This window comes from Artibeus jamaicensis, unplaced genomic scaffold (genome assembly GCF_021234435.1).
Source record: "Artibeus jamaicensis isolate MK-2021 breed Jamaican fruit bat unplaced genomic scaffold, CSHL_Jam_final contig_76, whole genome shotgun sequence".
Lineage (NCBI taxonomy): Eukaryota > Metazoa > Chordata > Mammalia > Chiroptera > Phyllostomidae > Artibeus > Artibeus jamaicensis.
Window position 1 is genome coordinate 16,767,026 of NW_026521954.1, and position 25,249 is coordinate 16,792,274.

The window sequence follows — 25,249 nt, forward strand, 5'->3', positions numbered from 1 at the left end:
GCTCGGGCAGCGTCAGAGGGCGCGGATCTGGCACGGATTTGCTGACTTCCATGGGCTCATTTCTTGCCCTTAGGATGGAAGGTCTTATTCTTGTTTTTCATTTCCTTCTCCTTTCTCTTGTAGAATGATCCAGAGTCAGCTTCTACAGCATCAACATTCAGAATGATGCCTGTAAATTTCAAAACCTTTTTAAATTTAATTCTTCAACACAAGCAAGCCTAAAAAAATCAATAAACACATATAAGAGTTTTAACATTTTAATTTCAGAATCTCTTCATGCACTGAATTCAGGCTAGGAAATATAAAAATAATATTTACTTAAATACAATTAACACCTAAAGTTTAGGTAGCTTTAATGAGTTGTAATAAACAACATACTTATGAGAGAATTTACACATTAAAAAATTTTAACTAGAATACTCTGGAAAAAATATTCCCAAGCATTCTACATTATAAAATACATATTTACAAACAATAAACAGTGAATTCACAAATGTCCACTATTTTAAATTTCTATCGCACTGATAAATATAAAATCCAGACACGGCAAAATGTCTAGAAACAGGTGTAGAGCTACAAACTGATTACAAAAGGAATGTTATAAATAAGTCATTAGAAAATACATACAAACACATCTACTATAAACTCAATAATAGTTGTTCACACAAACCATAGAAATAGGAAAAATAGACCTCACAAAACTGTCCTATATAGAACTTTTAAAAATACCTTTCCTTTATGAACTACGCTTCTTTGTTGCTGAATAACTGCCTATGATTCGGTGGAATTGTGCACATTTATCTCGAACCAGTAAATAACGGATGGTGGCTGTCATTTACAAAGGAACAGAGTGAGGGGAACCTGAGGAGCCTCCACCGGGGTCTGCGGTCGGCGCGTGCGTGCAACGGCTGTCACCAGGCAGCAGGAAGATTTTAGCCGGCCCTCTTCGTCAACAACATATGGAGCAGTATGTTGGAATTTTAGCTTTGATGATGATAAGGCTTTCCTGTCAACAGAAAAAAGAAATTAGTCTTGTTATTACCATGCAGGGTTCCTCTAATAGGCATTACACTTGCAAAAGCATGTTCCACAGGTCAAAACAAAAAAGGTCAAAGGTCAAACCAAAGGGGGTAACAGTGTAACAGGGTGCAGCCAAGGGCCCCCCAAAAAGGAATTTGGAATGGAATCCAGAACTCAAGGTGCCCAGGAACTATTAGAAAGATATATAATATGTCCTCCCCTCTTACCACCACCCCCCAGCAGATGTCAGTTGGGGGAAGGGACAAATAAAGCAGGACCATTGAGAGCTGTTTTGCATAGCAACAGTTTCGCAGCTAACCTCTGGAATGGTCATTTAAGGTATCTATAACCTTTAACTGGTTTCATAGATATGTTAAAAAGCTGTGGCCATGCTTTGAGCCAGGGAGAAGGGAGTGGCTTCTATCCAGGATGTAACCAGGGGCTCCTCCCGAGTTACAGCACCTGCGTGAGAGCTTGGAATTGATTGGCTCTACACCATAGGGCCACACCTGCCCAGACTCACTATGGCAGCCCAGTAAAGCTGGGAGGATATGGGAGTCCTGGCAGGTGTAACCGATTGTGGGAGGAGTCGGAAATGGGGCTGCAAAGGAGGACTGGCGCGGGGATTTAAACGCAGAGCGGCAGCCATTGAGGAGGGAGCAATGCGGTTTGGGGCAGAGTGAGGACCCCCTTCTTGCCTATGTGGGGGAGCCACGCAGTTGGGCAGAGTGAGGACCTCCTCTTGGCCACGTGAGAGAGAGAACCATGTGCTTTCGGCCAGAATGGGGACTCCCGCAGCCATGTTAGAAAGAACCATGTGGTTTTGGCCAGAGTGCAGACCCCTGCGACAACGGTAGAAGAGGCTTTGGGGTGATCCCTTGGGCCATGTGGCCTGGGAAGCAGGAGGGACTTTGCCTGGAAGAAGAGTGAAAGAACTCTTTGCCAGTGGACCATGAGAAGGTGCCACATGACTTCGGATTAATTCTGCCTGGATGGCGACACAGCTGATGGTGCCAGTGGCCTGAAACACAGACGTGTGCTTCTTTTCCTGAGATACGGTACCCCGAATTAGGGCAGGGGAGAAGTGCTGTGGGCTTCTGTGGTTATCCTAAAGGACTTTGATATTTTAATGGGGACGTCGGGTCATTACTTTAAGTCTGTATAGCTTTAAAAAACCTTTCATTTCCTTTTCACAAATCTCTGGCATTGAGATGTCTTTCCCCTGGTGGTGGACAGAGGAGCCCAGTAGGTATTAGTATACCGGCCTTGGGAGGGGCCCGTTTTCTGTAGTTTTTGGTATCCCCGGGTGGGCCAAATATTGGCCCCCCCCTTGGACCTCTTCTGTAACAGTTTTTTTGTGACTCTGCTGGGAGGATAATTGTCCGTGGCAGACTGACCCACTCAGGTCAAGAGAGTGAGACTTTGGAATTTTCCCAGCCTGAGATTTTCTCTGCACTCTTGTGGGCATCAGCCTCCTAGTCACGCCTGGAAAGATGAAAAGGAAACAAAACAGGGATGGAGCAGAGACGTGAAAGTGTTTTGGGTTGAAAACTTGGTTTCTGACTACTCTTTTGCAATAATGGAGCTGGAATTGTGGGCAATAGCTAGGGAAATACCTGGTCTTTACACCATCTGTATTTTTTTTTTTTTGCTCTGAATCTTTGTTTGCTTTGTTATTGTAACACGGTGTAGCCTAGTTATATTTTGAGTAATGAGCTGAGATGGCCCTCGAATGGCTGAGCTACTGCATCATTACTAGTTTGAAACAGTACTGCCCACAGCGTGAACTCTCAGAAGAGTTATACTACCTTACTGCGTTTATAATACTGCACAACAGCCTTGTGCCAGAGACAGAGAAGTGTATAATGGTCCAGAAGGAAAAAGGGGTCTTAGAACCCCTCCCTGTAGACCACAGGAGGAGAAAGACGATGAAGAAAGAAACCTCATTAATGCTCTGAACCCAGGGAATGAGGGACCCCAGACAGCAGAAACTCCAGAGGTGACACTGCTTTCTGGGGAGGTGAGGCCCACTACGGCTTCTCCTACCCTGCAAGTGGGAGAAGTCTCCACCACGGATTCACAGCCTCTGTGAGTGGGCTCTGCTCACCCGCTGCAGCAGGGGTTGGCAGGGGTCTCTTTGGCTCCTGAAAACAGAGCTGCAGGGCCCCCACCTTCACGGGTGGGTGGAGCCTGCTGTCCACCTGCACTGGTGACTGCAGCCTCAGTGCACCACCCCCAGTGGGTGGAGGGCAGCTCTGTGGTGCCCCCACGCCTGTGGGTGGAAGGGGCCTTGGGGACTTCCAGGGCTCCTGAAACCGGAGTCCTGGGACCTTCACAGGTGGGCAAACCAGAGTTGGGGTGCTGCCATTTTGAGTAAAATGGATGAACCACGTGAATGACCCACCATGGAGGACAGAGCATGCGTGGGTGTCGTCATCTTGGACAAGCCCGAATGAATGGGTGTTGCCACGTTGGAACTGGATGAGGCTTCTCTTCTGATTATGGGCTGTGTGCTGCTGCTGTGTGGGCACTGCAGCAGTCAGGTTCTCTGTGTAACTGGTTCTGATAGGAATGGCTCTGGTTTTGAAGGTCGTGAACTGAGCTCCAAGGGTGACCGTCTGATTTATAGGGTATTTGCAAGGTCTAAGCTTCAGAAAGGTACAAAATGACCCTGTGAATCTAGGGACTTTTAGTGGAAGGTACCTATAAAGCTAGGGACTTTTGGCTCCCAGATGTTGAGTTTAAGTACTGATTTTGAGTGTAGTCCTCCCTATGTGGGAAAGGAACCAAGATTAAGAGAGAACGATGGTTAAATCTAGATGAGTAGAAATATGTATAAAAGATGTGAAAGTTTTAAACCTGGAGTAAAGGAAACCTCAACTGCTTATTTTCTGGTTTTGTGGGAAAAAAGCAAATTTCTCACATTTGGTTCTGCTTCTGATCAGAAACCTGTATTGTAGGACCTAGGAAAGGTCACCGTAGCTGGTTGGAGAGAATGCCTTTGCCACCCAGGACCCAGGAAGGGTCATTTGGGGCTGATTAGTGTTTCAGCCTGAGGCAAAGCAGCATGTCCCTGCCATGAGACCGGATCAGAAGAGAGCATGTCTCTGAGGCACCAGTGGACACATTGGTGCAAGAGAATGCCTCTACCTGCGTATTGTTTCGGAACTCTGTGTTTCGGATTTTGCTCTGTGTCTGCTCTGAAAAGGAAACTGAGGATTCCAGGAAAGGTTGAAACTTTATACTTCATAGGAAAGTGAACAAGGAAAAGGATTTTCCATTATGCTTTGTGGTTTTCTCCCTACCTGACCCCTCCACAATTTGGCATTCTGAAGGCATGAGTGACACCGTAAGGTTTCTTTGCATAAAACCAATAAGGCCAGTCATTAATAGTGGTTTTGTTAACCAAGACTTTGACTAGAATGTTGCACCTAAAGGAGGCATGTATGGTTACCAGAAAGCCCTGAGGAACCGGGATTGACTTGTGAAGCTAGTGAAAGCCAGCGAGAAAAGCCTGGTACTTTGGCTGGTTGTGCAGTTCATGCCAGTCTTTCCAGGGAAGGAATAAAGGTTGCTTTCCTGAAAGATGGCTAAAAAGGAACCTGTAGCCACAATGGAGACTCAAAGATTTGAGTGAAATGACTGGTACAGGTGAAGCCAGATGGCAGATGTGTGGCTCTGCTTCTGTGCCCCAAGAGGCAAACTGAGAAGTCAATCTATGGGTTCCCTGTGTGAGTTCCAGCAAAGTAGACTTAAGGATCATAAGTGATCCAGGCTGCTCTTGGTGTGTTTATGCAAATGAGCAGTCAAAATCAAAAGCGGGACCCAAAGTAGTCCCAGTAATAACAGTGAAGGTGATCTTAAGGAGAAAAACTGTGGTTCAAGGAAAATCACAATGCTCAGTATTGGACATCAGAATGGCGCAGCTAACTGTCTTGAAAGTTTGTTTTCATTTAAGAGTTGAAACCGGGTTTGTGACGTCACCAAAGTTGTACAATTTATAGGTGCAAAGGACCTAGTGTCAAGTTGCCACTATTAAATGTCATTGCAGGAAGGACCCTGCAATGGAATGTCTTCTGAAAAGACAGTCTCACAGGCATAGAGACTGGTTTGGGGATTGTTGTGTGAATTAACCTGTGTGTTCTTCTCTTTTCATAGTGTGTATGCCTATGACCTGCTATGCCTTCCAGTGATTGGCTGCAATATAGGCCTCACTTAAGGAGCCCATCTTTGTCATTGCCCCCCTGAGACTCAACGGTTTAACTGAACTAAGTGGTTGGGTTGGTGAAGGGTTGGGGCAGTCTGTGGGCTTCACTTTACAACTGATTTTCCCTTTTCTGTCTTGATAGCTTGGATAGAAAGGGCTCAGTAATCTGAAAGGAGGGAAATCCTAATGTATTCCCCTCAGCCTGAGTGAAGTGTAGTGGGCCACAGGAGTTTTGGATAGGTGTAGCATGCCTTGTACACCTTCCTCCAGATAAGCAATTCTTTACTTTAGACCCTACCTTTGTCATTTAGTGGTTATGATTTAATGTGCTTCCAACTTCTTGCCTAATTTGTCATCTCCAGAATACGACCAGGATGCCAATGGTCCAGTAATGCCAGCCTTTGGACACCAAGCCTGTGACTTCCTGGTGACAGCCAACTGACCAGGACCCTGTAAGGTTCTTCCCCTTGCAGGAAGGACTCCCTCCGTGCTGCAACCCCGCCTTTCAGGAAACCCTTGACCCAGGGGTAGGTAGGACAACATCCATGTCCAGCCAGAAGTAGTTACAAGATGAGACCTTCGTCCATTGTCCTTTATATAATTATAAAAGGGTTGTAAATCTGAGAGATTGTAACAGGGCACAGCCAAGAGGGGGGCCCCCAAAAAAGGAATTTGGAATGGAATCCAGAACTCAAGGTGCCCAGGAACTATTAGAAAGATATATAATATGTCCTCCCCTCTTACCACCCCCCCCAACAGGTGTCAGTTGGGGGAAGGGACAAATGAAGCAGGACCATTGAGAGCTGTTGTGCATAGCAACAGTTTCTCAGCTAACCTCTAGAATGGTCATTTAAGGTATCTATAACCTTTAACTGGTTTCACAGGTATGTTAAATAGCTGTGGCCATGCTTTGAGCCAGGGAGAAGGGATTGGCTTCTACCCAGGATGTAACTGGGGGCTGGTCCAGAGTTATAGCACCTGCGTGAGAGCTTGGAATTGATTGGCTCCACACCATGGGACCACACTTGCCCAGACTCACTATGGCAGCCAAGTAAAGCTGGGAGGATATGGGAGTCCTGGCAGGTGTAACTGATTGTAGGAGGAGTTGGAAATGGGGCCGCAAAGGAGGACTGGCGTGGGGATTTAAACTCAGATGTAGCAGCCATTGGGGAGGCAGCCATGCGGTTGGGGCAGAGTGAGGACCTCCTCTTGGCCACGTGAGAGAACCACGTGCTTTCGGCCAGAATGGGGGCTCCCGCAGCCATGTTGTTTTGAAGAGAAGAACCATGTGGTTTTGGCCAGAGTGCAGACCCCTGCAACTCTGGCAGAAGAGGCTTTAGGGTGCTCCCTTGGGTCATGTGGCCTGGGAAGCAGGAGGGACTTTGCCTGGAAGAAGAGTGAAAGAACTCTTTGCCAGTGGACCATGAGAAGGTGCCACATGACTTCGGATTAATTCTGCCTGGATGGCGACACAGCTGATGGTGCCAGTGGCCTGAAACACAGAGGTGTGCTTCTTTTCCTGAGATATGGTACCCCGAATTAGGGCAAGAGGGAAGGAAGTGCTGTGGGCTTCTGTGGTTATCCTAAAGGACTTTGATATTTTAATGGGGACATTGGGTCACTACTTTAAGTCTGTATAGCTTTAAAAAAACCTTTCGTTTCCTTTTCACAAATCTCTGGCATTGAGATGTCTTTCCCCTGGTGATGGACAGAGGAGCCCAGTAGGTATTAGTATACCGGCCTTGGGAGGGGCCCCTGTCTTTTGTAACAGTTTTTGGTATCCCTGGGTGGGCCAAATATTTGCCCCCCTCAGACCTCTGTTCTGTAACAACAGCAGAACGATGAAATGAGAAGTGAAACTTTTTTTGAGTTAAATATAGGTTATCTCTTACTTAAAAAAAATTAACTACAGAAGTAGTTAGGGACCAGAATACCAATATCTGAATCCAGCCCTGCCAGCCAATTCCCTGTCCAGCCTGGAAGTAATTAGGTCTCTGTGCCTGTTTCTAGATCTTTCGAGGGGGATCACAACCAACCCCCTCTGAGGGTTGCAGTAAAGATGAAATGAGTTTACTGTCTAAAAAGTACTCAGTAAAGCAGCCAGAATGTTACACGTTCCCACATGCTCAATAAAGATCAAGTTGTGTGTAAGTGGGCACCTAATACAGCTGTGTGTATCACTTAGGAAAAATAAATAAATCAAGCTCAGAAGGAACCAATTTCAATTTGAGGCCGGTTAAGAACTGATTAGTTCTAAGAAAATGGCACTGTGACTGTCACTGCTATTTTTGTTTTCCCAGAAGTGGAGTCCTTCCATCGGTGTGATATGTGCAAGCCCTAAGAAATGGGACACTGTTACAGAACAGACCTGGAGGCAGGGGAGGCAGCGATTTGCTATTACCGAATGGACCCCCTCCTGTGCTCTTGGGGGCCCTCCCGTCCTATCAGGTTCGACTTGCCCACTGCCAGGAAAAGATGTCTCTCAATGGCAGAGATTGGTGAAAAGGAAAGGAATTATTTATTCAAAAAGTTACACAGACTTAGAGTAGTGACTTAATGTCTTCATTAAAATAGTGAAGTCCTTTAGAATAGCCACAAATGCACACAATTCCTCCTTCTCCCTCTGCCTAGTCCAGGTTACCATCTCTCAGGAAAAGAGGAAGTCTGTGGCTCAGGTGGCCCCTCCTCCGTTCCCAGCACCACCAGCTGTGCCGCGGCCACAAACTCGTTAATCCAAACCATGTGCACTGGACTGTGCGCCTTCTCGTGGCCCACCAGAAAGAGTCCTTTCACCCCTTTTCTTCCCAGCAAGGTCTCTCCTGCTTCCTAAGCCATGTGGCAAAAGGGAGCACGCCAAAGCCGCACGGTCCTCTCACCAAAGCTGTGTGGTTTCCCTCTTCCATGGCTGCCGTGCCTGGGTGTAAATCCTTGCGCCAATCTTCCTCTGTACCCCAATTTCTGACTCCTCCTACAATTAGTTACACCTGCCAGCATTCCTGTATTCTTCCAAGTTTACTGGTTGCCATCGTAAGTCCAGGCAGGCATGGCCCCACGGCATGAAGCCAATCTTCTCTAAATTCTCACACAGGCATTGTAACCACGGGAAGCTGCACCCTGGTTACATCATGGGTTGAAGTCACTCTCATCTCCCTGACTCAAAGCAGAACCACAGCTATTTAACATATCTATGAAACCAGTTAAAGGTTATAGATATGTTCAACGAACATGCCAGAGGTTATGTTCATTAACCGCAAAGCTGTTGCTATGCAAAACAGCTCTCAATGGTCCTGCTCCATACCTGCCATCCTCTCCAGACTTGTGGGGGTGAAGACACCCTATATATATATATATTTTAATATTTCCTGGACACCCTGAGTTCTGGACCCCATTCCAAATCCCTGCTCGGGAGCCCCTGGCTGCACCCTGCATCGATGCCACAACACTGAGATTCTTTTTTAAAGACTCATCTTTAAATATCTAAAGAAATATAAATGTTTACATTTTAGAAGGGAAAAAAGATCATTCACTAATTTCATGAAGGATTATAAGTATCAAAAGCAAGCACAAAAATAATTAAGCCGAGGGAAAGTCTTTGATAGGTAGTAATACGGTATAATAGGTAGTAATACGGTATAATAGGTAGTAATACGGTATAATAGGTAGTAATACGGTATAATAGGTAGTAATATGGTATGTAATAACAACTGATGTAAGGACATTACATAAAAAATATTATATAAGGGGACAAGTAGAGAAAAAAGTCCGAAGGAACACCCATTGCGACTGCAAAGTCGTTTCTTATTCTGCACTAGCATGGCCCGAAACCGAAGAGACTGAGCAGCAGGAGAGGCTCCCTTGGTCACGACCTCCGAGACCCTGGATCGGTCGACTATACCCTTGGGTATAGCACACTCCCCCTCCCAATCTTGGTGTGCTACTTCTAAATTTTATGCACAAACGACCCCTCCTTCCTAGGCACACCCATGCACCTAACACAGGAAGCCTGCCCCTTTTTTTGTCCCATTCCCCACAGGATGTTCGACAACCACCTGGGAAGAGTGTCTGATTAAGAAGCTGTGCCACAGTAAGCATATGTTCACTTGCATCTCACAGAGTGGAAAGGACAAATTCATTTTCCATTCCAATGCTCAGCGCAGCGGGCATATCTGCAAGAAGAATTCCCTTTTTGCTAAGGAGCAACACTGGACTGGGTGGGGGATAGTTTGGTAAACCACCAGAAGGCGTCTGAACACTAATCCTCAGCTGAGGACCCACACACAACAAAGAAACCCTAGTAGGTTTGGGAGTCCCTTCCTCCCCAAAAACTTTATTCAAGGCATTCATGAGGCAAAGGGCATCATCAATTTAAAAAGTCACTGAAATTGGGTAATTTAGGCAAAGCTTAAACTAAAACAACTGCCATTTTAAAACTTTCACAGTTGGGCACAGGTAACCAGGTTCTTGGTGATCGGGACAAAGAACTGAACTGAACACCCAGAGTTTATAGCCGAGAACATGGGAGCAGGCCAACTCTAAGCAGCGATTGACCTCATGGGCTGGAGGGAGTCTATTCTTACAGGGCGGATCCTTCCTGGGTAGTTTTGGCAGACTTTTATTGTGACAAGTAGCTGTAAAGCTACTGTACATGTGGTCTCTCATGGTTTTCCTGGATTGGCCAGCAGGGAAGGGGGTCCCACAATGTTACCTAGTTGACCCCACCTTCTCCCTGGGTTCCCCTGTACTAGACTCACCTTTCCCTTTACCAGAGAATTATAGCTCTCCATGTTAAAGACTGGTGAAAAGGAAAGGAAGTATTCAAATTATACAGACTTAAGAATAATGACTTAGTATCTTCATCAAAGTATCTTCATCAAAATCCCAAAGTCCCTTAAAACACCCATAAACACACACAGTCCTTCTTTCCCCCTTTGCCCAGTCCAAGGTACCATATCCCAGGAAAAGAAATAAAAAGCTGCATGATTGCTTCTTCTCATGGCTGCGGGGGGTTGGGGGAAGAGGGGATGGTCTTCCCAACTCTGGCCAAAACCACGTGGTTCTCTTTGCTAAAGCTACATAGTGATTCTCTCTCACATGGCTGCGGGAGTCCCCATTCTGGCAAAAAGCGAATGGTTCTCTCTTCAATGGCTGCCGTGTCTGTGTTTAAATCCCTGTGCCAATCTTCCTTTGAAGACCCATTTCCCACTCCTGCCACAACTGGCTACACTTGCCAGGACTCCCATATCCTCCCAGCTTTACTGGGCTACCATGGCGAGTCTGGGCAGGTGTGGCCCCATGGCGTGGAGCCAATCAATTCCAAGCTCTCACTCAGGCACTGTGACTGGGGCTGGGAGTTGCCTCCCAGTTACATCTTCAGTGGAAGTCACTCCCTCCTCCCTGGCTCAAAGCATGGCCACAGCTTTTAACATATCTATGGAACCAGTTAAAGGTTATAGATACCTTAAATGACCATTCTAGAGGTTAGCTGCGAAACTGTTGCTATGCACAACAACTCAATGGCCCTGCTCCATGTATCCCATCCCCTCAGCTCAGACTTGTGGGGGTGAGGACATCCCATATTTTTAATATTTCCTGGACACCCTGAGTTCTGGACCCCAACACAAATCCTTCTTTTGGGGGTCCCATGGCTGCAACCTCCTACAAAACTATATACAATCATATGAATGTCTATAACTAATTCCTTCAGAACATACCTACAATGAAACTAAGTTGTGCAATGTAGCTCTGTCATTAAGATCCAATTAAACATGAGCTCCGCAAACGAGGCAGGACCACTGCTTTATGGAAATATTCTGAGACCGTATTCTCTGAACACTTCTTTCAAAAGATGAAAACTCAGCCCTGCCCCATGTAGCTCAGTTGGTGGGATGTCAACCCACCAGGTGACAGGTCACCAATTTGATTCCTGGTCAGGGCACATACGAGAGGCAACCAATTGTGTTTCTCTCCCACAGTGATGTCTTTTTCCCTCCCTTCCCCTCTCTCTCGAAAAATCAAATCTTAAAAAAAAGATGAAATCTCAGCCTCATTATCTGACATCACACAGATAATGAAACTGTCCATTCCTGCACCTTCTTGCAGTTAAAACATCAACCAAGGCACACACAGTGCTCACATGTACTGCCAGACAGATTATTGCAGACACTGGGAAGAAGTCTCACTTCAATCTACGATTATGAGAAAATTATAAAATTTTTAGAAAAAATGGCAAATAAAAGGAAAATACTGTTTTTCAATGAACTCTCTACATTAATCCCCTGTTTTTGAACTTTTAAATGGTTAAAGCAAAACATCCAAAAATTCAAAATGAAGGGAAAAAACCCCTGTAAAGCCGCCCAAAGGGCTCCCCAGTCAGCACTGTGAACGTGCACGACCCTGAGTCCCTTCGACCTGGGGCAGAATCCCAGCGCTTCAACTCGGTGTGACCTGGCCTAGACCAAATGCGGAGCTCTAAGAGGGAAACAGTGATGTCGACTCCACGTGGTCACTTGTGGCTGACATGAGAGAATATGTATCATACAGTGAATTCTGTAATGTGACTAAAGGCAGAAAAGTGACGATGGCTTAAGGAAGAGTGTACTACTTACACTTCCACCATGCTGCTCCAGCTTCTGTAATGCACTGGTGATCGGCTCTTTGAATTTCTTGTCTCTTAGTCGCTTTGAAAGCTTTAAAGTAAGATTAGGGGAAATAAAATGATTTGAAAAAGCAGTAATATTCACCATAAGTGTAAGTAAAACTTAGATAAAAAACAGGCTAACCGAAACAATGTCACTGAATCTTTACTGTACATGAACACCACCTGACTTGCTTTAGACTCCAAGGCTCCTTTCAGGAAGCATCTCACTGAAATGGGTACATAATAGATGCCACTCTATTTCTTGGGAATAAAAATCTACTAATTTAATTATTTCAAATAATATCAATCCTACAAAACCTGCTACAGTGTGGTATCCAGAGTAAGTGTTCTATGAAATTGCATACTTTTTCACTTTATAGTTTGCGAGAGCATTTGGAGAACTATGATGGAAAGTGAAGCCTCTGAACAGGTGTTTCCAATAGCAATATACAATTACATAAGAGTGGATAAGCTCTGCTTTAACTGATAGCTCATCGACATGGTCATGGTACCATTACATCGCTCATTAATTTGTGTGCATCGCCTTTGCTCACTTCTCACTGCAGCTCTGAGTTCCGTGCATCAGGTGCTTTCCACTGAGAAAATCTAGGGTAACTGTCCATTGGGTAAATGTTTCATGAAACATCAGGATGATTGTGGTTAAGATACTGAGGTCTGCTCTTTGGTTTTCTGTTTTTGTTTTTTGAGGTTTTGAATCATTTGAAGCCGTCACGTCAGGAAGACGGGGACGGGGCATGATGCACAGCCACCCCAATCTTTTCAGCACTTACACTTGTAAGCAGATGTTTCAGATGGTCATTCAGAGAAGGACCGACAACGACGCTTAACTGCACCAGAGCGTTTACTCCTCTTTCAAAGACTTCATCATCTGAGTGAGCCTGTGGAGCGTCGGTTGGTCAGGGGTGCACAGACAGGAAGGGGAAGAAAAGAAAAAGAAAGGAAGTGTCAGGAGAGGACAAGCCAGGGCAAAAAAGATACGACCGAACGTCCAAACTCAGAACATAACCAACCAAACCCGGAATTTAAAAAATAATCTTTAATGCAAGACATGTAGAAGCAACACACAAATTTTATAAAAAATAGCACTGAAACATTAACTAAGATATATTGTAACACGCATAAAGACTGCTGTGAGATTCATTACTTTCTCTAATTTCACTTTTAGTTCATCCTTTAAAGGTGTTTGCAAGTAAATGATTATCTGGCTCTGAATAAGAGTGACTGAATAATTAGAATTTAATTCTAATTCTGCATATATATGTATCACAGCAACAGGTAAAAAGCTAATTTGCCTGTAATTCAGAAGAAAAGGAAGACATAGAGTATCCTAAACGTAACACAGGAAATCAAAGAATAAAGAACATACCAGGGCCGCCTTCAGCACAGGGACCAGTCTAGGAAGCAGAGGCACGGCCTTTGCAGGAGCGTCTTGGACCAGAAGGAGTTCTCTAAAGCCCTCTTTTGAAACAAAGGTGTAAGGATGTTTAGTCTCTCTCAGACCCTGACAAAAACAAAATCCACATTTGCTTATGTTAGTAAGAAAAATTGAATTCTCACTTACATAAGTGAGAATCAAGTCTTACTGTTTTCCTAATCATGATACTTAATTTTAATATTACAGTTTTAAATAAACTGAAAAATTGCAGAATAAGACACATACATGAGACAAAAAGGATCTCTATCCACAAGAAGGAAGGAAGGGAGGGAGGGAGGAAAAATAGTAAGAAAAAATAAAAGAAACAAAAAGAGAAGAGAGAAACAAAAAAGGAAGTTAAAAAAGGAAACAAAGGAAGGGGGGAAAGAGAGAAAGGGAGGAAGGGAGAGAAAAGGTAAATAAGGAGAAATAAAGAGAAAAAAGAAAGAGAAAAACATACTAGTATAATAAATACATTTTGTATACATTCCTAAATACTACCCAAAAGCATAATGCATTAGTCTTAAATGTATGTTTATAAACACCACATTATGAATGCATAATTACTAGACCCTTTGCCTTTACCACAATCTTAGAATTTGTTTTTCTGACAGAAATGTTAACTAATATAAAGGAACCCATTCAATTTTTTTTTAATTCTATAAAAGCACCTTCATGATTTTCTACTTAAAATGTACAAGAAAACACAGCCCTAGAAAATCCTACAAAAGAAATTAGGGCATTAATCGCAGTCACCTAAGAAACACAGTGTTGACACGGGACTAGCTGAACAGGGACAGACCAGCCACCCGTGATCTGACTTGGTTCGAATGCAAACCGCTGACGCTCCTAATTTGACTAATTCACCAACGATGTTCCTCCGCATTGAGTCTAACTGCTGTTACATCCTATGTATGCATATTTCACCCATTTACCTATAAATACCTGTGTAGACTAACCTCATGCTTATAAAGCTGATTAATTAGTTTCTAATAATCATACACCAATCACCAGTATATGTGGTTCCTAAGACAGTGTAGTGTTTTAATGCCTATCATTTGGCTCTTAATGCAAAAGTAAAGATTTCAATTTAAGGATGAGTTACAAAATAACAGTTAATATAATTTTAAAAGATATTTTTCCCATAAATACTTAGGGGAGATGGAGTATTTATTTACCTCAGCTAAAGTAATCAGAAGAGGATCAAATGGAAGATTTTCAGGAGGACAATCCCACTGTAATCTGTGTTTTACTGAACCATGGACCAATCTACAGTATAAAAACCAGTGAATGAAACAAGAACAACGTCATCACATTTAAGCAGTGATTGTCTGACACATATATGCTCTTTCTAGAACACAAGCATATTAAAGTTATTTTGTAACAGGTAGAAAAACTGTGGCTTCAAACCATATTACAAAGACATGTTGTAAAGCTATGCCCATAATGCTCCAAATCCTCACCCTATGAGCAAAACTGTTGGAAAACCAGACAACCCTGCATTCGCTAAATCTGCAGCTTCGGAGCTCAAGCATGTTGCTATCTGTGAGTCTCAATGCAAATGTTACAGCTGTTACATTTCAGTGACAATTATAACAAAATAATCTACTCAAAATAAAAAAATACAAAGTGTAATCATTACAAATGAAAACTTATTTTAGAACAAACATCGTTTTTTGGATACAGATCACTGAACACTAACAAATGATGTGAAGTCCAGCCAGGTATCATCCGTGTGGAAGAGAATAGACTCCCTAAAGCAGACATCGCTTACATGGGGTAACGAAGTGGCAGCCTCTTGAATTAAAGTTCCTGCTGCTGCTTCTTTCTTTTACGCAGCCTGCACTGGGGACAGCTTACATGCAATTAATCAGCTGCACTCATGTAAAGTGCACAGCGCAATAAGTTTTGATGTGTGAACATACACATGGAAAAATCACCACAATCGTTAATGGTGAACTTCTTTTCCACCCTCAAATGCTCTCAACTCTATTCCTTTGTTTGTGTGATCTGCGTTACAGCAAGATGCCTCAGTAACACTGTTTTACATTTTTGGCAACAACAGATTGCTTTGGGTGGGTAAGGAAGTGTAAGAATGTTAACAGGGTTTCAATTTAGAATATGATAGTCAGCCAAACCCGAAAACACCACTAAAAACTACATTTCTTAAATATTAGAAAAACAAAACAAAACAGAAAAGGATGTTGTGATTATTCTTTCCACAATGAAAATAAAATTATCAATTATATCAGGCTAAAACTGAATATACTCATAAGAAATAAGTGATTCTAGAGAGTAAAATCTCATAATATCACTATTAGCAACCTATATTGCTTTCTTTAAAATAATTCTGAATTCTCTCTAGAAAGGTGGAAAGAATTATATCAAAAGTAAGCAGAAACAGATGTATGTACCGATTAATAAATATTACAAAAAATACAATCTTGAAATTTTGTATTTTTAAAATATAATTTCAAAAAATAATAAAAACAATTTTACTAAATTCTTACCTTTCAGTTTACAAACAAAACAGAATGATTTATTTGTAACCTACATAAGCCAATGAATGCTTATACAGTTTTAGAAGTTGGTTCAATCAATATCTTAAATTATTTTGTGGTTAACTGAAGATGTATTAATAATTCTATTTTGGAATTAAAATTATTTTCTTCAACAATGTCCCAGGATCTATATCAATCTAACAGCCCCAAAGTGTAAGTCCCTTTATTTCAACCTCCGTCGTAAATAAAGTGTTCAGTACATTCAACTTGAATGTCGTACTGACTTTACTCAATTATTCTGAATCACACGGCGAGTCACGACTCGTACTGACTTTACCTGCAGGGAACACCTCCGTTGGAGTACACAGCTGCAAATGCAGAAGGGGCTCGCGACTGCTCCCCAAACTGAAATGAAATGTGACAAGAATACAATACACACTACTGTCACCTCCACTCTGTCGGTATCTAATCAATTTGGGTCAGAGGCAAAAGAATGCCCTGACTTTCAGCCACTTTCACTTCCCAGTGTATCACTGTGCTCAGCAATGCAAACGAGAAAGGCATCGGTCCTCTCAGGACCGAATACACAAGCAGTTTCCTTTCACCCCTCACTTGTTTTGAAAGGCTTGAAGGTGCCCGAAACCATTTATATTACAAATAAATATAACAGATAAATACACAATATCATAAATACTGTAAGATAACACTTCTCAACGCCCCCTCGCTATGACTGACCTTTGAAGGTGAGAGCTGAACGGAGAAGAGGTGTTAAGTGAGGGAAAGCACATTTGTGTTCAGCCTTCAGCACATTTTCTGCCTGTTCTCCCGCTAAGTATGGCTGCTCCGGATGGTCAGAGAACCTGTCATTTCCCAAACTGGCCTACTGCTTCCACAAAAATGAGAGGCTTACGCTGTGCAGGGGTGACAGGGCTGGAGACTGAGCAAGACCCTCAGCAACAAATGTCCACATGTGCCTGCCTAGACATGTAACCCACAACTTTCAGTGTTGCTATACACTATGATCTTAAGAATAGATTAAATCTGGACCTACTCTCAAAGGCAATTTAGGAGGGGATCAATCACAGCAGTTAACAAAATCACAGCATACAGAGTTTCAATATAATTGATCAGAAACTAAAGATATAAAAAAATATTTCACAACATGGTACTCGAATATAATCAAATGAAACAGTTGTTTAAAATATAAAATAGAAACTTACTATGCATAACTAGCTAAAAATTTTTAATTGCATGCAATGATTAAAAAATATACTTAAAAGCTTAAGTTTACAATTAGCTCTGTTCCCTCTGGAAAAACACATTTTGAGTAAAAATACATCTGAAATTTCATTAAAATAAAATATCACAATAAAAGATTCATTTGAGAAGCTCAATCCATATTCTGCATAGTAATTCACAGCAATAGTAACATTTTATTCATTGAGTTATAATCCCTGCTAAGAATCCTATAAGTAACTGAAAAAGTGTTGCTTATATTAGAAAAAAATTAAGACAAATCAATTAAAGATGGGAAAAGGAAGTAACAGCAAGAAAGTATCAGGGTATTCAAGCTTTCAATTTCCTTGATACTGTGTAAATTTCAGAAAGAAGCGAAGGAACACAGATAAACTTTTTTCTTTTTTTTTAAAGAGAGACAATCCTTTGAAACACAGAATTTTTTTAAATTTCATTTATTTATTTTTAGAGGGGAAAGGAGGAAGAAAGGGAGAGAAACATCAATGTGTGGTTGCCTCTCAAGCACCCCCTTTTGGGGATCTGGCTTGCAACACAAGCACATGCCCTGACTGGGAATTGAACCAGCAAACCAGCACTCAATGCACTGAGCCACACCAGCCGGGGCTCATTTTACTTTAAGTCAGATAATGTCCTGTTTCTTGGAACGCTCACTGTATCCTTGCCTAAGTATCTGCCATATTTCACCTGCCATCAAAATCGAAGAGCCAGCTCTTCTCCCAACCCCTTCCGAGGGCTGAAACCACCATCCTCTCACCCTATGGAAGGCTGGGCCAAACACACCTGGTGTTGTTGCTCAGGTGTGTTCACTTCTGGATAATTCCCTGACTTACCCACAATTATGTACTTTTCTGTGCTTAAATCTCATTTTTGTTAAATCTGATTAAATTGCTGGGAAGAGGTAGGAGGAGGCTAGCACTACAGTTGGGATTTCTGGTGGACAGGTTTGTGGATCACAGAGAAACGGTTATGGACCTTTACTCAACTGTCAAGGCACGCAATTCATCCTATGACAACTAAATATAAGTTTATTCATTGATATCAGAATGTCAAATCATCATAGCAAGTAAAAATAAAGCTGATACGTAATTTATTTTCTACCCACCAATACTCACCCACGAATGAGACAGGACCTACCCAAACTGGCTGATACCCACTCCATCCCGTTCACCTGCGTTCCCCCCATCACCTCCACCCTTATCCACTCCATCCTGTTCACCTGCGCTCCCCCCATCACCTCCACCCTTATCCACTCCATCCTGTTCACCTGCACTCCCCCCATCACCTCCACCCTTATCCACTCCATCCCATTCACCTGCGCTCCCTCCCCATCACCTCCACCCTTCATCACCACTGCCACATGCCCTTCCTGCTCCACTACCTCGGCACCAGCACGAGAGACTAAGACAGGACACAGACGGTTCGCCAGTGTGCTAAGTGTGTGTTATTTAGAGAAACCTACTGAATCAGAATCTCTCTTGCACCTACCGGGTTAATCGTTTTAGGGTTAAGTTTATCACTTGGCCGAGGGTGAACTTTCCTTGCAGACTCTGGCGAACTGGCTGACGATGAAGATTTGCTTCGCTGAACTGCAGTCCTCTGTGTTATTCGTGGATTTGCTGATGTCCTTTGATTACAATTACCTGGAAAAGAAACCCAGAAAAATCAACCAAAAAGCGCGAAAACAATAAAACGCACCCCACATTCATGCGGATGACAGAACGTGTCATTAATAAAGTTCACCTCTTCCCCGACAAAGCAGCATGTCGTACCCGTCACTCTGTTTTTGAGCCGCATGTCTCCCTGGCACTCTGACTTCTGCATTGCTTCCCCTTTACTCCTGCAGGCAAACGAAACCTGATTTCAAAATATTTTGAGGATATTCACTAACAATACGAAGACCAAAACAGAATACAGTAGAAAGTACAGTAACAGACACACACAAAAAATGGTATGACATGGAGCAAAATACTTGAAAAGACTAATGAGAAAATATAACATTATATCAATTTCAGTAAGATCAGTAACAGCATATTTAAAACTGGCTGTAAGAAAATAAAATGTATAAAACTATATTTTTTCCTTCAAATTATCAAAATATACTATTAGATACTCAGTTGCAATCCTCTGGTTATATGCAAAAAACATGAACTAGACTTTTAAAAATATTTTACTTATTTATCTTTAGAGAGGGGCAGGGAGAAAGGGAGAGAAACATCAATGTGTGGTTGGTTGCCTCTCACGTGCCCCACACTGGGGACCTGGTCCGAAGCCCAGGCACGTGCCCTGACTGGGAACCATCGAACCATCAACCCTTGGGTATGTAGGCCTGCACTCAATCCACTGCACTACACCAGCCAGGGCATGAACTAGATTTTTGAAGAGTGGTTGGCACATACCCTACCGTCTCCACCTTCTCTGGCCCCTATATTTCCCAAGTCCCAAATGTCATCATCTGCATATCAAGTCCTACTTTTGCAGTGACATAATAAACTGTCCTACTCAATGTCCCATGAGCTCCTGGAATCCCACATAACCCAGAAGTTATCACACACACTGAAGCTGTAAAATCCTTGTTAACTCAAGGAACCACCAGTTTTCTGGCCCATCAGGAGTTAAAACTTATAGAAAATTGCTGTTTCCTTTTCCTTTGCTTCCTTCACTCATCCCTGCAACGTGTTCAACATGGTACGGCGAGCCTCTGGGCTCAAATCTGGGTTAGTATCTCGTCTCCACCAGTTATGAGGCTCAGGAATTAGGCAGATTATTTAACATCCCTAAGCTTCGATTTCCTGATCTGTTAAAAGAGGTAAATCAAGCCTATTAAAGTCGTGGTTGAGTGACATTATCAGCTTGCTCACCAGCCAACAGAGGTTCACCTCTCCCTCTTCCTTATTTCCTCTTTTTTGTTAATGAAAGGGGTCCAGTTCATAACCCATGATTTCCTGCCTAATTAGTGATTTCTAAACTTCTACCAGTGAGTCCTCTACCACACACCCCCAGACCCACATACCCAGCTGCCTGCTGGGATCTCTAGGCCAAGCTCCAATCCTAAATTCCTGGAGCCTTTGCCATCTTCTGTGTCTCAAATGCTCTCTTCCATGGCCCTCTAGTTTCTGCACTGCTTCCTTCATACTTCTACCTGATTACTTCCTCTCTCCCTTGCATAACACTCCAGTCGTTCCGTTATTAGAGCGCGTTCCACTTCACACCTGTAACACAGTCACAACTGCAACTGCACTGTATGGCAACACAGGAGAAGTCCTCATATGCTTCCAAATGAGAGTTTTTCAAATATTTGAGGACAATGACTCTCAGTTCTTTAGTTTTCTCTTCTTCAGGATCAACGCTGACACTTTCTGAAGTGATGCCTTACATGAGTTGATTTTAACAGATTAGAAATCTTCACGAGGAAGACCAAGGTCTACGTAGTAACAGTGAGCCTGATCATACTTCAAACATGATGTGACCAGAGTGCCTTGTACAGACAAACGTTAGAATGCTGCCGTACACGGAACTTCAAATTTCAATTTTTTAAATTTAATATACTGACTTAATTTTCTCATCCTATGACCAGGAGATAACTTACCCAATATCCTACTTCACATTCATTCCCAAGGCCTTTTCTAGTCATATCTCATTAACTTTATCAGATAATACTCTAAGACAAGCTAAGGCAAGCTTTAAACACACTGACCTAATACAGCACTTCGGGGATTTAACAAGCATTTACAATTACTCCTGGACTGTTCTGAGAAGCTCCTGATGAAGAGCAATGCATTAAGTTTCTATTTTTAAAAAATATATGCCTCATTTCCAACTCTATAATTTGGGGTAACTACAATAACTCTTCTAAAGGTTGATGAAGACTAGTAAATGAATATATGTAAAACATTTACGTATACACTTGGCACATAGTAAGTGCTATATTGAGTTTTAGCACTTTCTTTATAATGATACAAAGTGGTTTTTAGTATCACCAATAATAGTGGGGTTAAGGTGACTAAACAGTTCCTTCTTTCTGAAAAATCTGGTTCAATAGCTTAGACTATGTCAATTTGAAGATCCAGTTTAACATCAGTTTGTCCTGATCATACACTGTCATAGCTGACATGGCTGAAAACGGTACTATCACAAAGACGCCTACCCACAATCATAACAAGTGCCTAGTTTGCAACATCAAACAGGGCACACATTTTTCAACACTGTCTACCAATTCTGCAAACGTTTCAGTTGGAACAATTAAATCTGTACACTTTTATGTCACAAAGATGTTCCTTTGAAGGTACTAATGGGAAGGTACTGCATTATGAATGACTTCAAAACATTAACCAAAAGTCTTCACCTGACTTTTAAACATGCTAAAAAAAAAAAAGAGCTTCCAAAGGTTTTAGTATACAGGGCAATTCTTATATGTAATGTACTTACCTAATTTACAGATAGCAAGAAACACCCACACAAACACACAATGATGCAAACACTTCTATGTCCACTTCTGAAACACCTTAGTTTCTTTCTGAAACAATTACTTTTTTCATGTATCAATAAAAGTATATCCTTTTGTCTTAAAGACAAATTAAGTGCCCTCAATTTTTAAAAAATATCTATCTGGTAGATTACTGGCAACAAACCTGCAGCATGAGTTGTTAGTAAAAGGAAAATGCTTAATGTATTTTATGCTCAACCACCCTTTTGAGTGCACTTTCATTAAATAACATGGGAGAGGGTGGTGTGAAAGGGTAATGTTGGAAGGAAGTGAAAAATAAAGAATCGCTTTATGTTACAAATATTCTAAGGCCACCATTCTTTTACAAAGCAACATGAAGATTCTAAATAGACTCTAGAATCCACAAATCTACTTAACCCCAACATCTAAACTATGTCACAGTATCAGAGCGCTCCACTGGGCGATCCTCACTTCTCCCTCAGATTTCCTTAGCTGTAGGCATCTGCATCCAAGCTAGGAACGCATACCATTCTTTCCTTGTTTTGAACAACTCGTAAATCCTTTCTCTATATGCACTTCCCCGCCCCACCCCGCACCCTGCTCTGCACAAAACTGCTTGCTAAATTCTCAAGAGCAGATGCCACATTATTTTTTCTTCCCTAATCATGTTTAGAAAGTTCCAAAAGCACTAATAGGCACCTCCCTAAAGTTCCTTCTGATTCCAAAGCACAGCAACACAACCCAGTAACCACCTACTCAGTCCCTTTACCATAAAGTAAATCCAACGGGCCAGTAACAAGAATCTTAAACTTTGCTTTTCATTTCCTTAACCTCTACTCCTCCAACACTATACATTTCTTAATATCTAAGGCCATTTTAGGGCCAGGGTATTGTCAAAGTTGGAAAAGAAAAAGGGCATGTACGGGGAAAATGAAGAAAAAACTGATTTTTTTTTTTTTTTAAGGAAGGTGGAGGAAAAGGCAGCCGGTTTCAATTAAGGCGAATGGAGGCTACTCTAGGCCAAAGTACGACCCCGGAAAAGAAAGGGCGACCCCGGAAAAGAAAGGGCGAGCTCTCGGCTCACAGCACCTCCGGGGTCCTTAGCAACGGAGTCCGCCAGCCCTAGCAACAGGTCCAGCGGAAGCCGGCTAGGCCCAGAGGGTGCGGGAAGCTCCGGGGGAGCCCCCCGGCTCCGGGAACCCGTCCTACCGCGCCACCTTCCCCTGCGACCCGCCCACTAGCCGCCACCCTAGAAGGGGCTTTTCACCGGCGACTGCTGGACCAACGCCGCGGTTCCCGCGACCCGTCGCCTGAGTTTGGGAAGAAGGGAGCTGCGCGCGATCCCCAGCTCCGACGGCGCTGTGCGTGATGTCAGACGCACGTTACGACCACTAAGCCAATAGCAGGGAAGCTGCAGACGCACAAGCGGAAGAGGGTTGCCCTGGCAACAGGCGAGGGAGGTGAAAGGACATTTCCTGAGCTAGCTGCGCTGTTTGGTGACAAAAAGGCACCTGGTGAGGGCTTGTTTGGGGAATGAGAGGTCCAGGTAGCAGAGGAGAGCGCTCCTCATTCCCTGCGTTTCCGGCCCTCCCCAGGCCGTGTATGTACCTCTGACGGCGCTCTGGCACACTTAAAATGCTCAGTGTTCTCCAGGTATCTTGCCCTGGCCTAGATCATCTGGGAGCTGAGGATCGTGAACTCCAGCCTCGGAGTCTTCAAGGGAGAAAGGCAAAGTCATCCCCCTGCCCAGCTGTAGAATTTCGTTTCCTGTCATATCTTACTAATTCATATACTATTGCATCGACTACATAATACATCCCTATTTTAATAATGAAAAGCGTGTGCTTTTGTACTCCAGATATCCAGTAAAACGGATGCTGCAGGAAAATGTGTGTCCCCTTGTGATTCCATCTAGAGCAATTCGGGATGTCATAGTAAAAAGCCCATCATGCCCTTTCAGACCTGTCTACTGCATTCCTTTCTAAAGTCCTCGTCTGTCGCCAACCTTAACTGTTTGCTTGGACAAGAGCTAACTCTGCAGTTATCCTTGTCTGAACACCCCAGGCAGTAATCTCTCCCTGTCTTTGTAGCTCCATTCTTGTTCCCTGAATTTGCTACCCCAGAAGCACCTTCCCTAGGCTGCTTCTAGTAAATCGCAGTAAGGACTCAGGAAATGCCCTCTGAATAAATGAAATGAATGAATGGATTCTATAATTTCTCTAATGCTCCATGAACTTTGCAGACATCTCTATCTGAAGATTTAATCTTAATTATGATGTATTTATGTCTCTTCTCCACTAAATTGAAATAGTCTCCATCAGTTTGTCAGTTTCCTATCCCCAATACTAGCACAATGCATGCTTAATGCTTTTTAAAAAGCAAAATAAAGGGAAAAAAAGATCCTATTTTTAGCAACTTTCACATTATTATCCTCTTCTCCAGCTTTGTCAAGATTTGTTATAGCTCCTTGTCCTCTTGCTTACTCCTAGTATTGCCAATGTCAGACTGAGCAGCACCTAGCTTATCTTCATTTTAAAAATAAAGAAACGGGTTCATTGGCATTTTGACTTTGTCTGGATATCATGCAGTAATACAGGGAGTACTTTCTTAAACATATTAATTTGAGAAGCCTGTGAGACACCTGGCTGAAGCTGAGCTAAACGAAGTTCACAGTTCCTTTCTTAGTGGCCAATTTCAGGACTAAAGATGTAGAATCTACGGTGTATTAGCCCTTGATTAATGCACTGTCTCCGCCGTTCCCTTAAACATTAATAAATAGCCCCTTGGTAACTAAAACCTTGCCAAATTGTTCTATTTTTAATGTATCCATACATATATAAAATTATGAACTAGATAATACATCTGATAAAAACTCAGATTTTTTTCTTATTGTTCTGATACCTATTTCACTTGTGAATATTTCTTAATTATATCCATTTAGCCACCAAGCATTTTTAAGTAAACAACAGAGGTATTAATAGCTTGGCCTTAATTACATTAAAGAAAATCTGTTTCTTTTTGGTACAAATTACAGACTGACTGATCATTCCCAATTATCAGGAAATGAGATATAAGACAACTCATTTTTTTCTGTGTAATTTTCAGTACACCCTGTCAGACATATAATCACTGAGTGTCCCAATGGAAAAATTAAATTCTAATTTTAATTATTTTCCACATGGAAAAAATTAAGCCATGATGATGGTAACACTGGCAAAAGTAAATGAGACCAACATGAAGCAGCATAGAGGGCAGTATTGTCCAAGAGAAATAAAATGTGAGTCACAGTGAAAAAAATTTCATTTTCTAGTAGGCACAAGATTTTAAAAGTAAGAAGAAACAGGCGACATTCAGCTTGATAATATATTTTTATTTAACTAAATATGTCCAAAATACGACCAATGTGCAATAATTATGGAAATATGAGTGTGATGTTTTGCTTTCTTGTTAGCATGCTGAGTCCTCCAAATGTCATGCGTATATTATATTTGCAGCACGTCTCAATCCAGATGAGCCCCATGTCATGTCCTCAACAGCCACATGTGGCTAGTGGTGACCACTGGAGTGGAGAGAGAGCTATGTCCTCGGATAGTTGTACAAACAGAACCAAATGAATAAATGTACTGTGTTAAGTGGTTGCCAAGTACACACCATATGTAGTACGTATCATTAGGTGTTGGAAGATAAAGCAACAGGTAAAGGGAAACTAGTTAAATGAATTGGCTATGAATCTCTGACTATGGAGTCA

At 42.5% G+C, this 25,249-nt stretch overlaps 1 protein-coding gene across 5 annotated transcripts; it reads right to left on the bottom strand.

Moving 5' to 3' along the window:
* Positions 1-370: 370 nt before the first annotated feature.
* On the bottom strand, positions 371-22,854 carry PACRGL (parkin coregulated like). 5 transcript variants are annotated; one of them, XM_037140739.2, is made up of 10 exons: positions 22,769-22,833; positions 20,068-20,266; positions 18,827-18,894; positions 18,543-18,697; positions 16,138-16,205; positions 14,478-14,568; positions 13,252-13,386; positions 12,656-12,763; positions 11,833-11,913; positions 372-1,006 (listed from the first exon to the last, which is right to left on the bottom strand). In XM_037140739.2, the coding sequence occupies exons 3-10, from the start codon at positions 18,876-18,878 to the stop codon at positions 950-952; spliced, it is 747 nt and encodes a 248-aa protein (XP_036996634.2). In that variant the 5' UTR covers positions 18,879-18,894; positions 20,068-20,266; positions 22,769-22,833; the 3' UTR covers positions 372-949. The 5 variants fall into 5 exon arrangements, with proteins under 5 accessions (XP_036996636.2, XP_036996634.2, XP_053528478.1 ...); XM_053672503.1 differs by lacking the exon at positions 20,068-20,266 and having other exon boundaries at positions 22,769-22,854; XM_053672502.1 differs by lacking the exon at positions 20,068-20,266 and having other exon boundaries at positions 18,827-18,911; positions 22,769-22,854.
* Between the last annotated feature and the right edge of the window lie 2,395 nt (positions 22,855-25,249).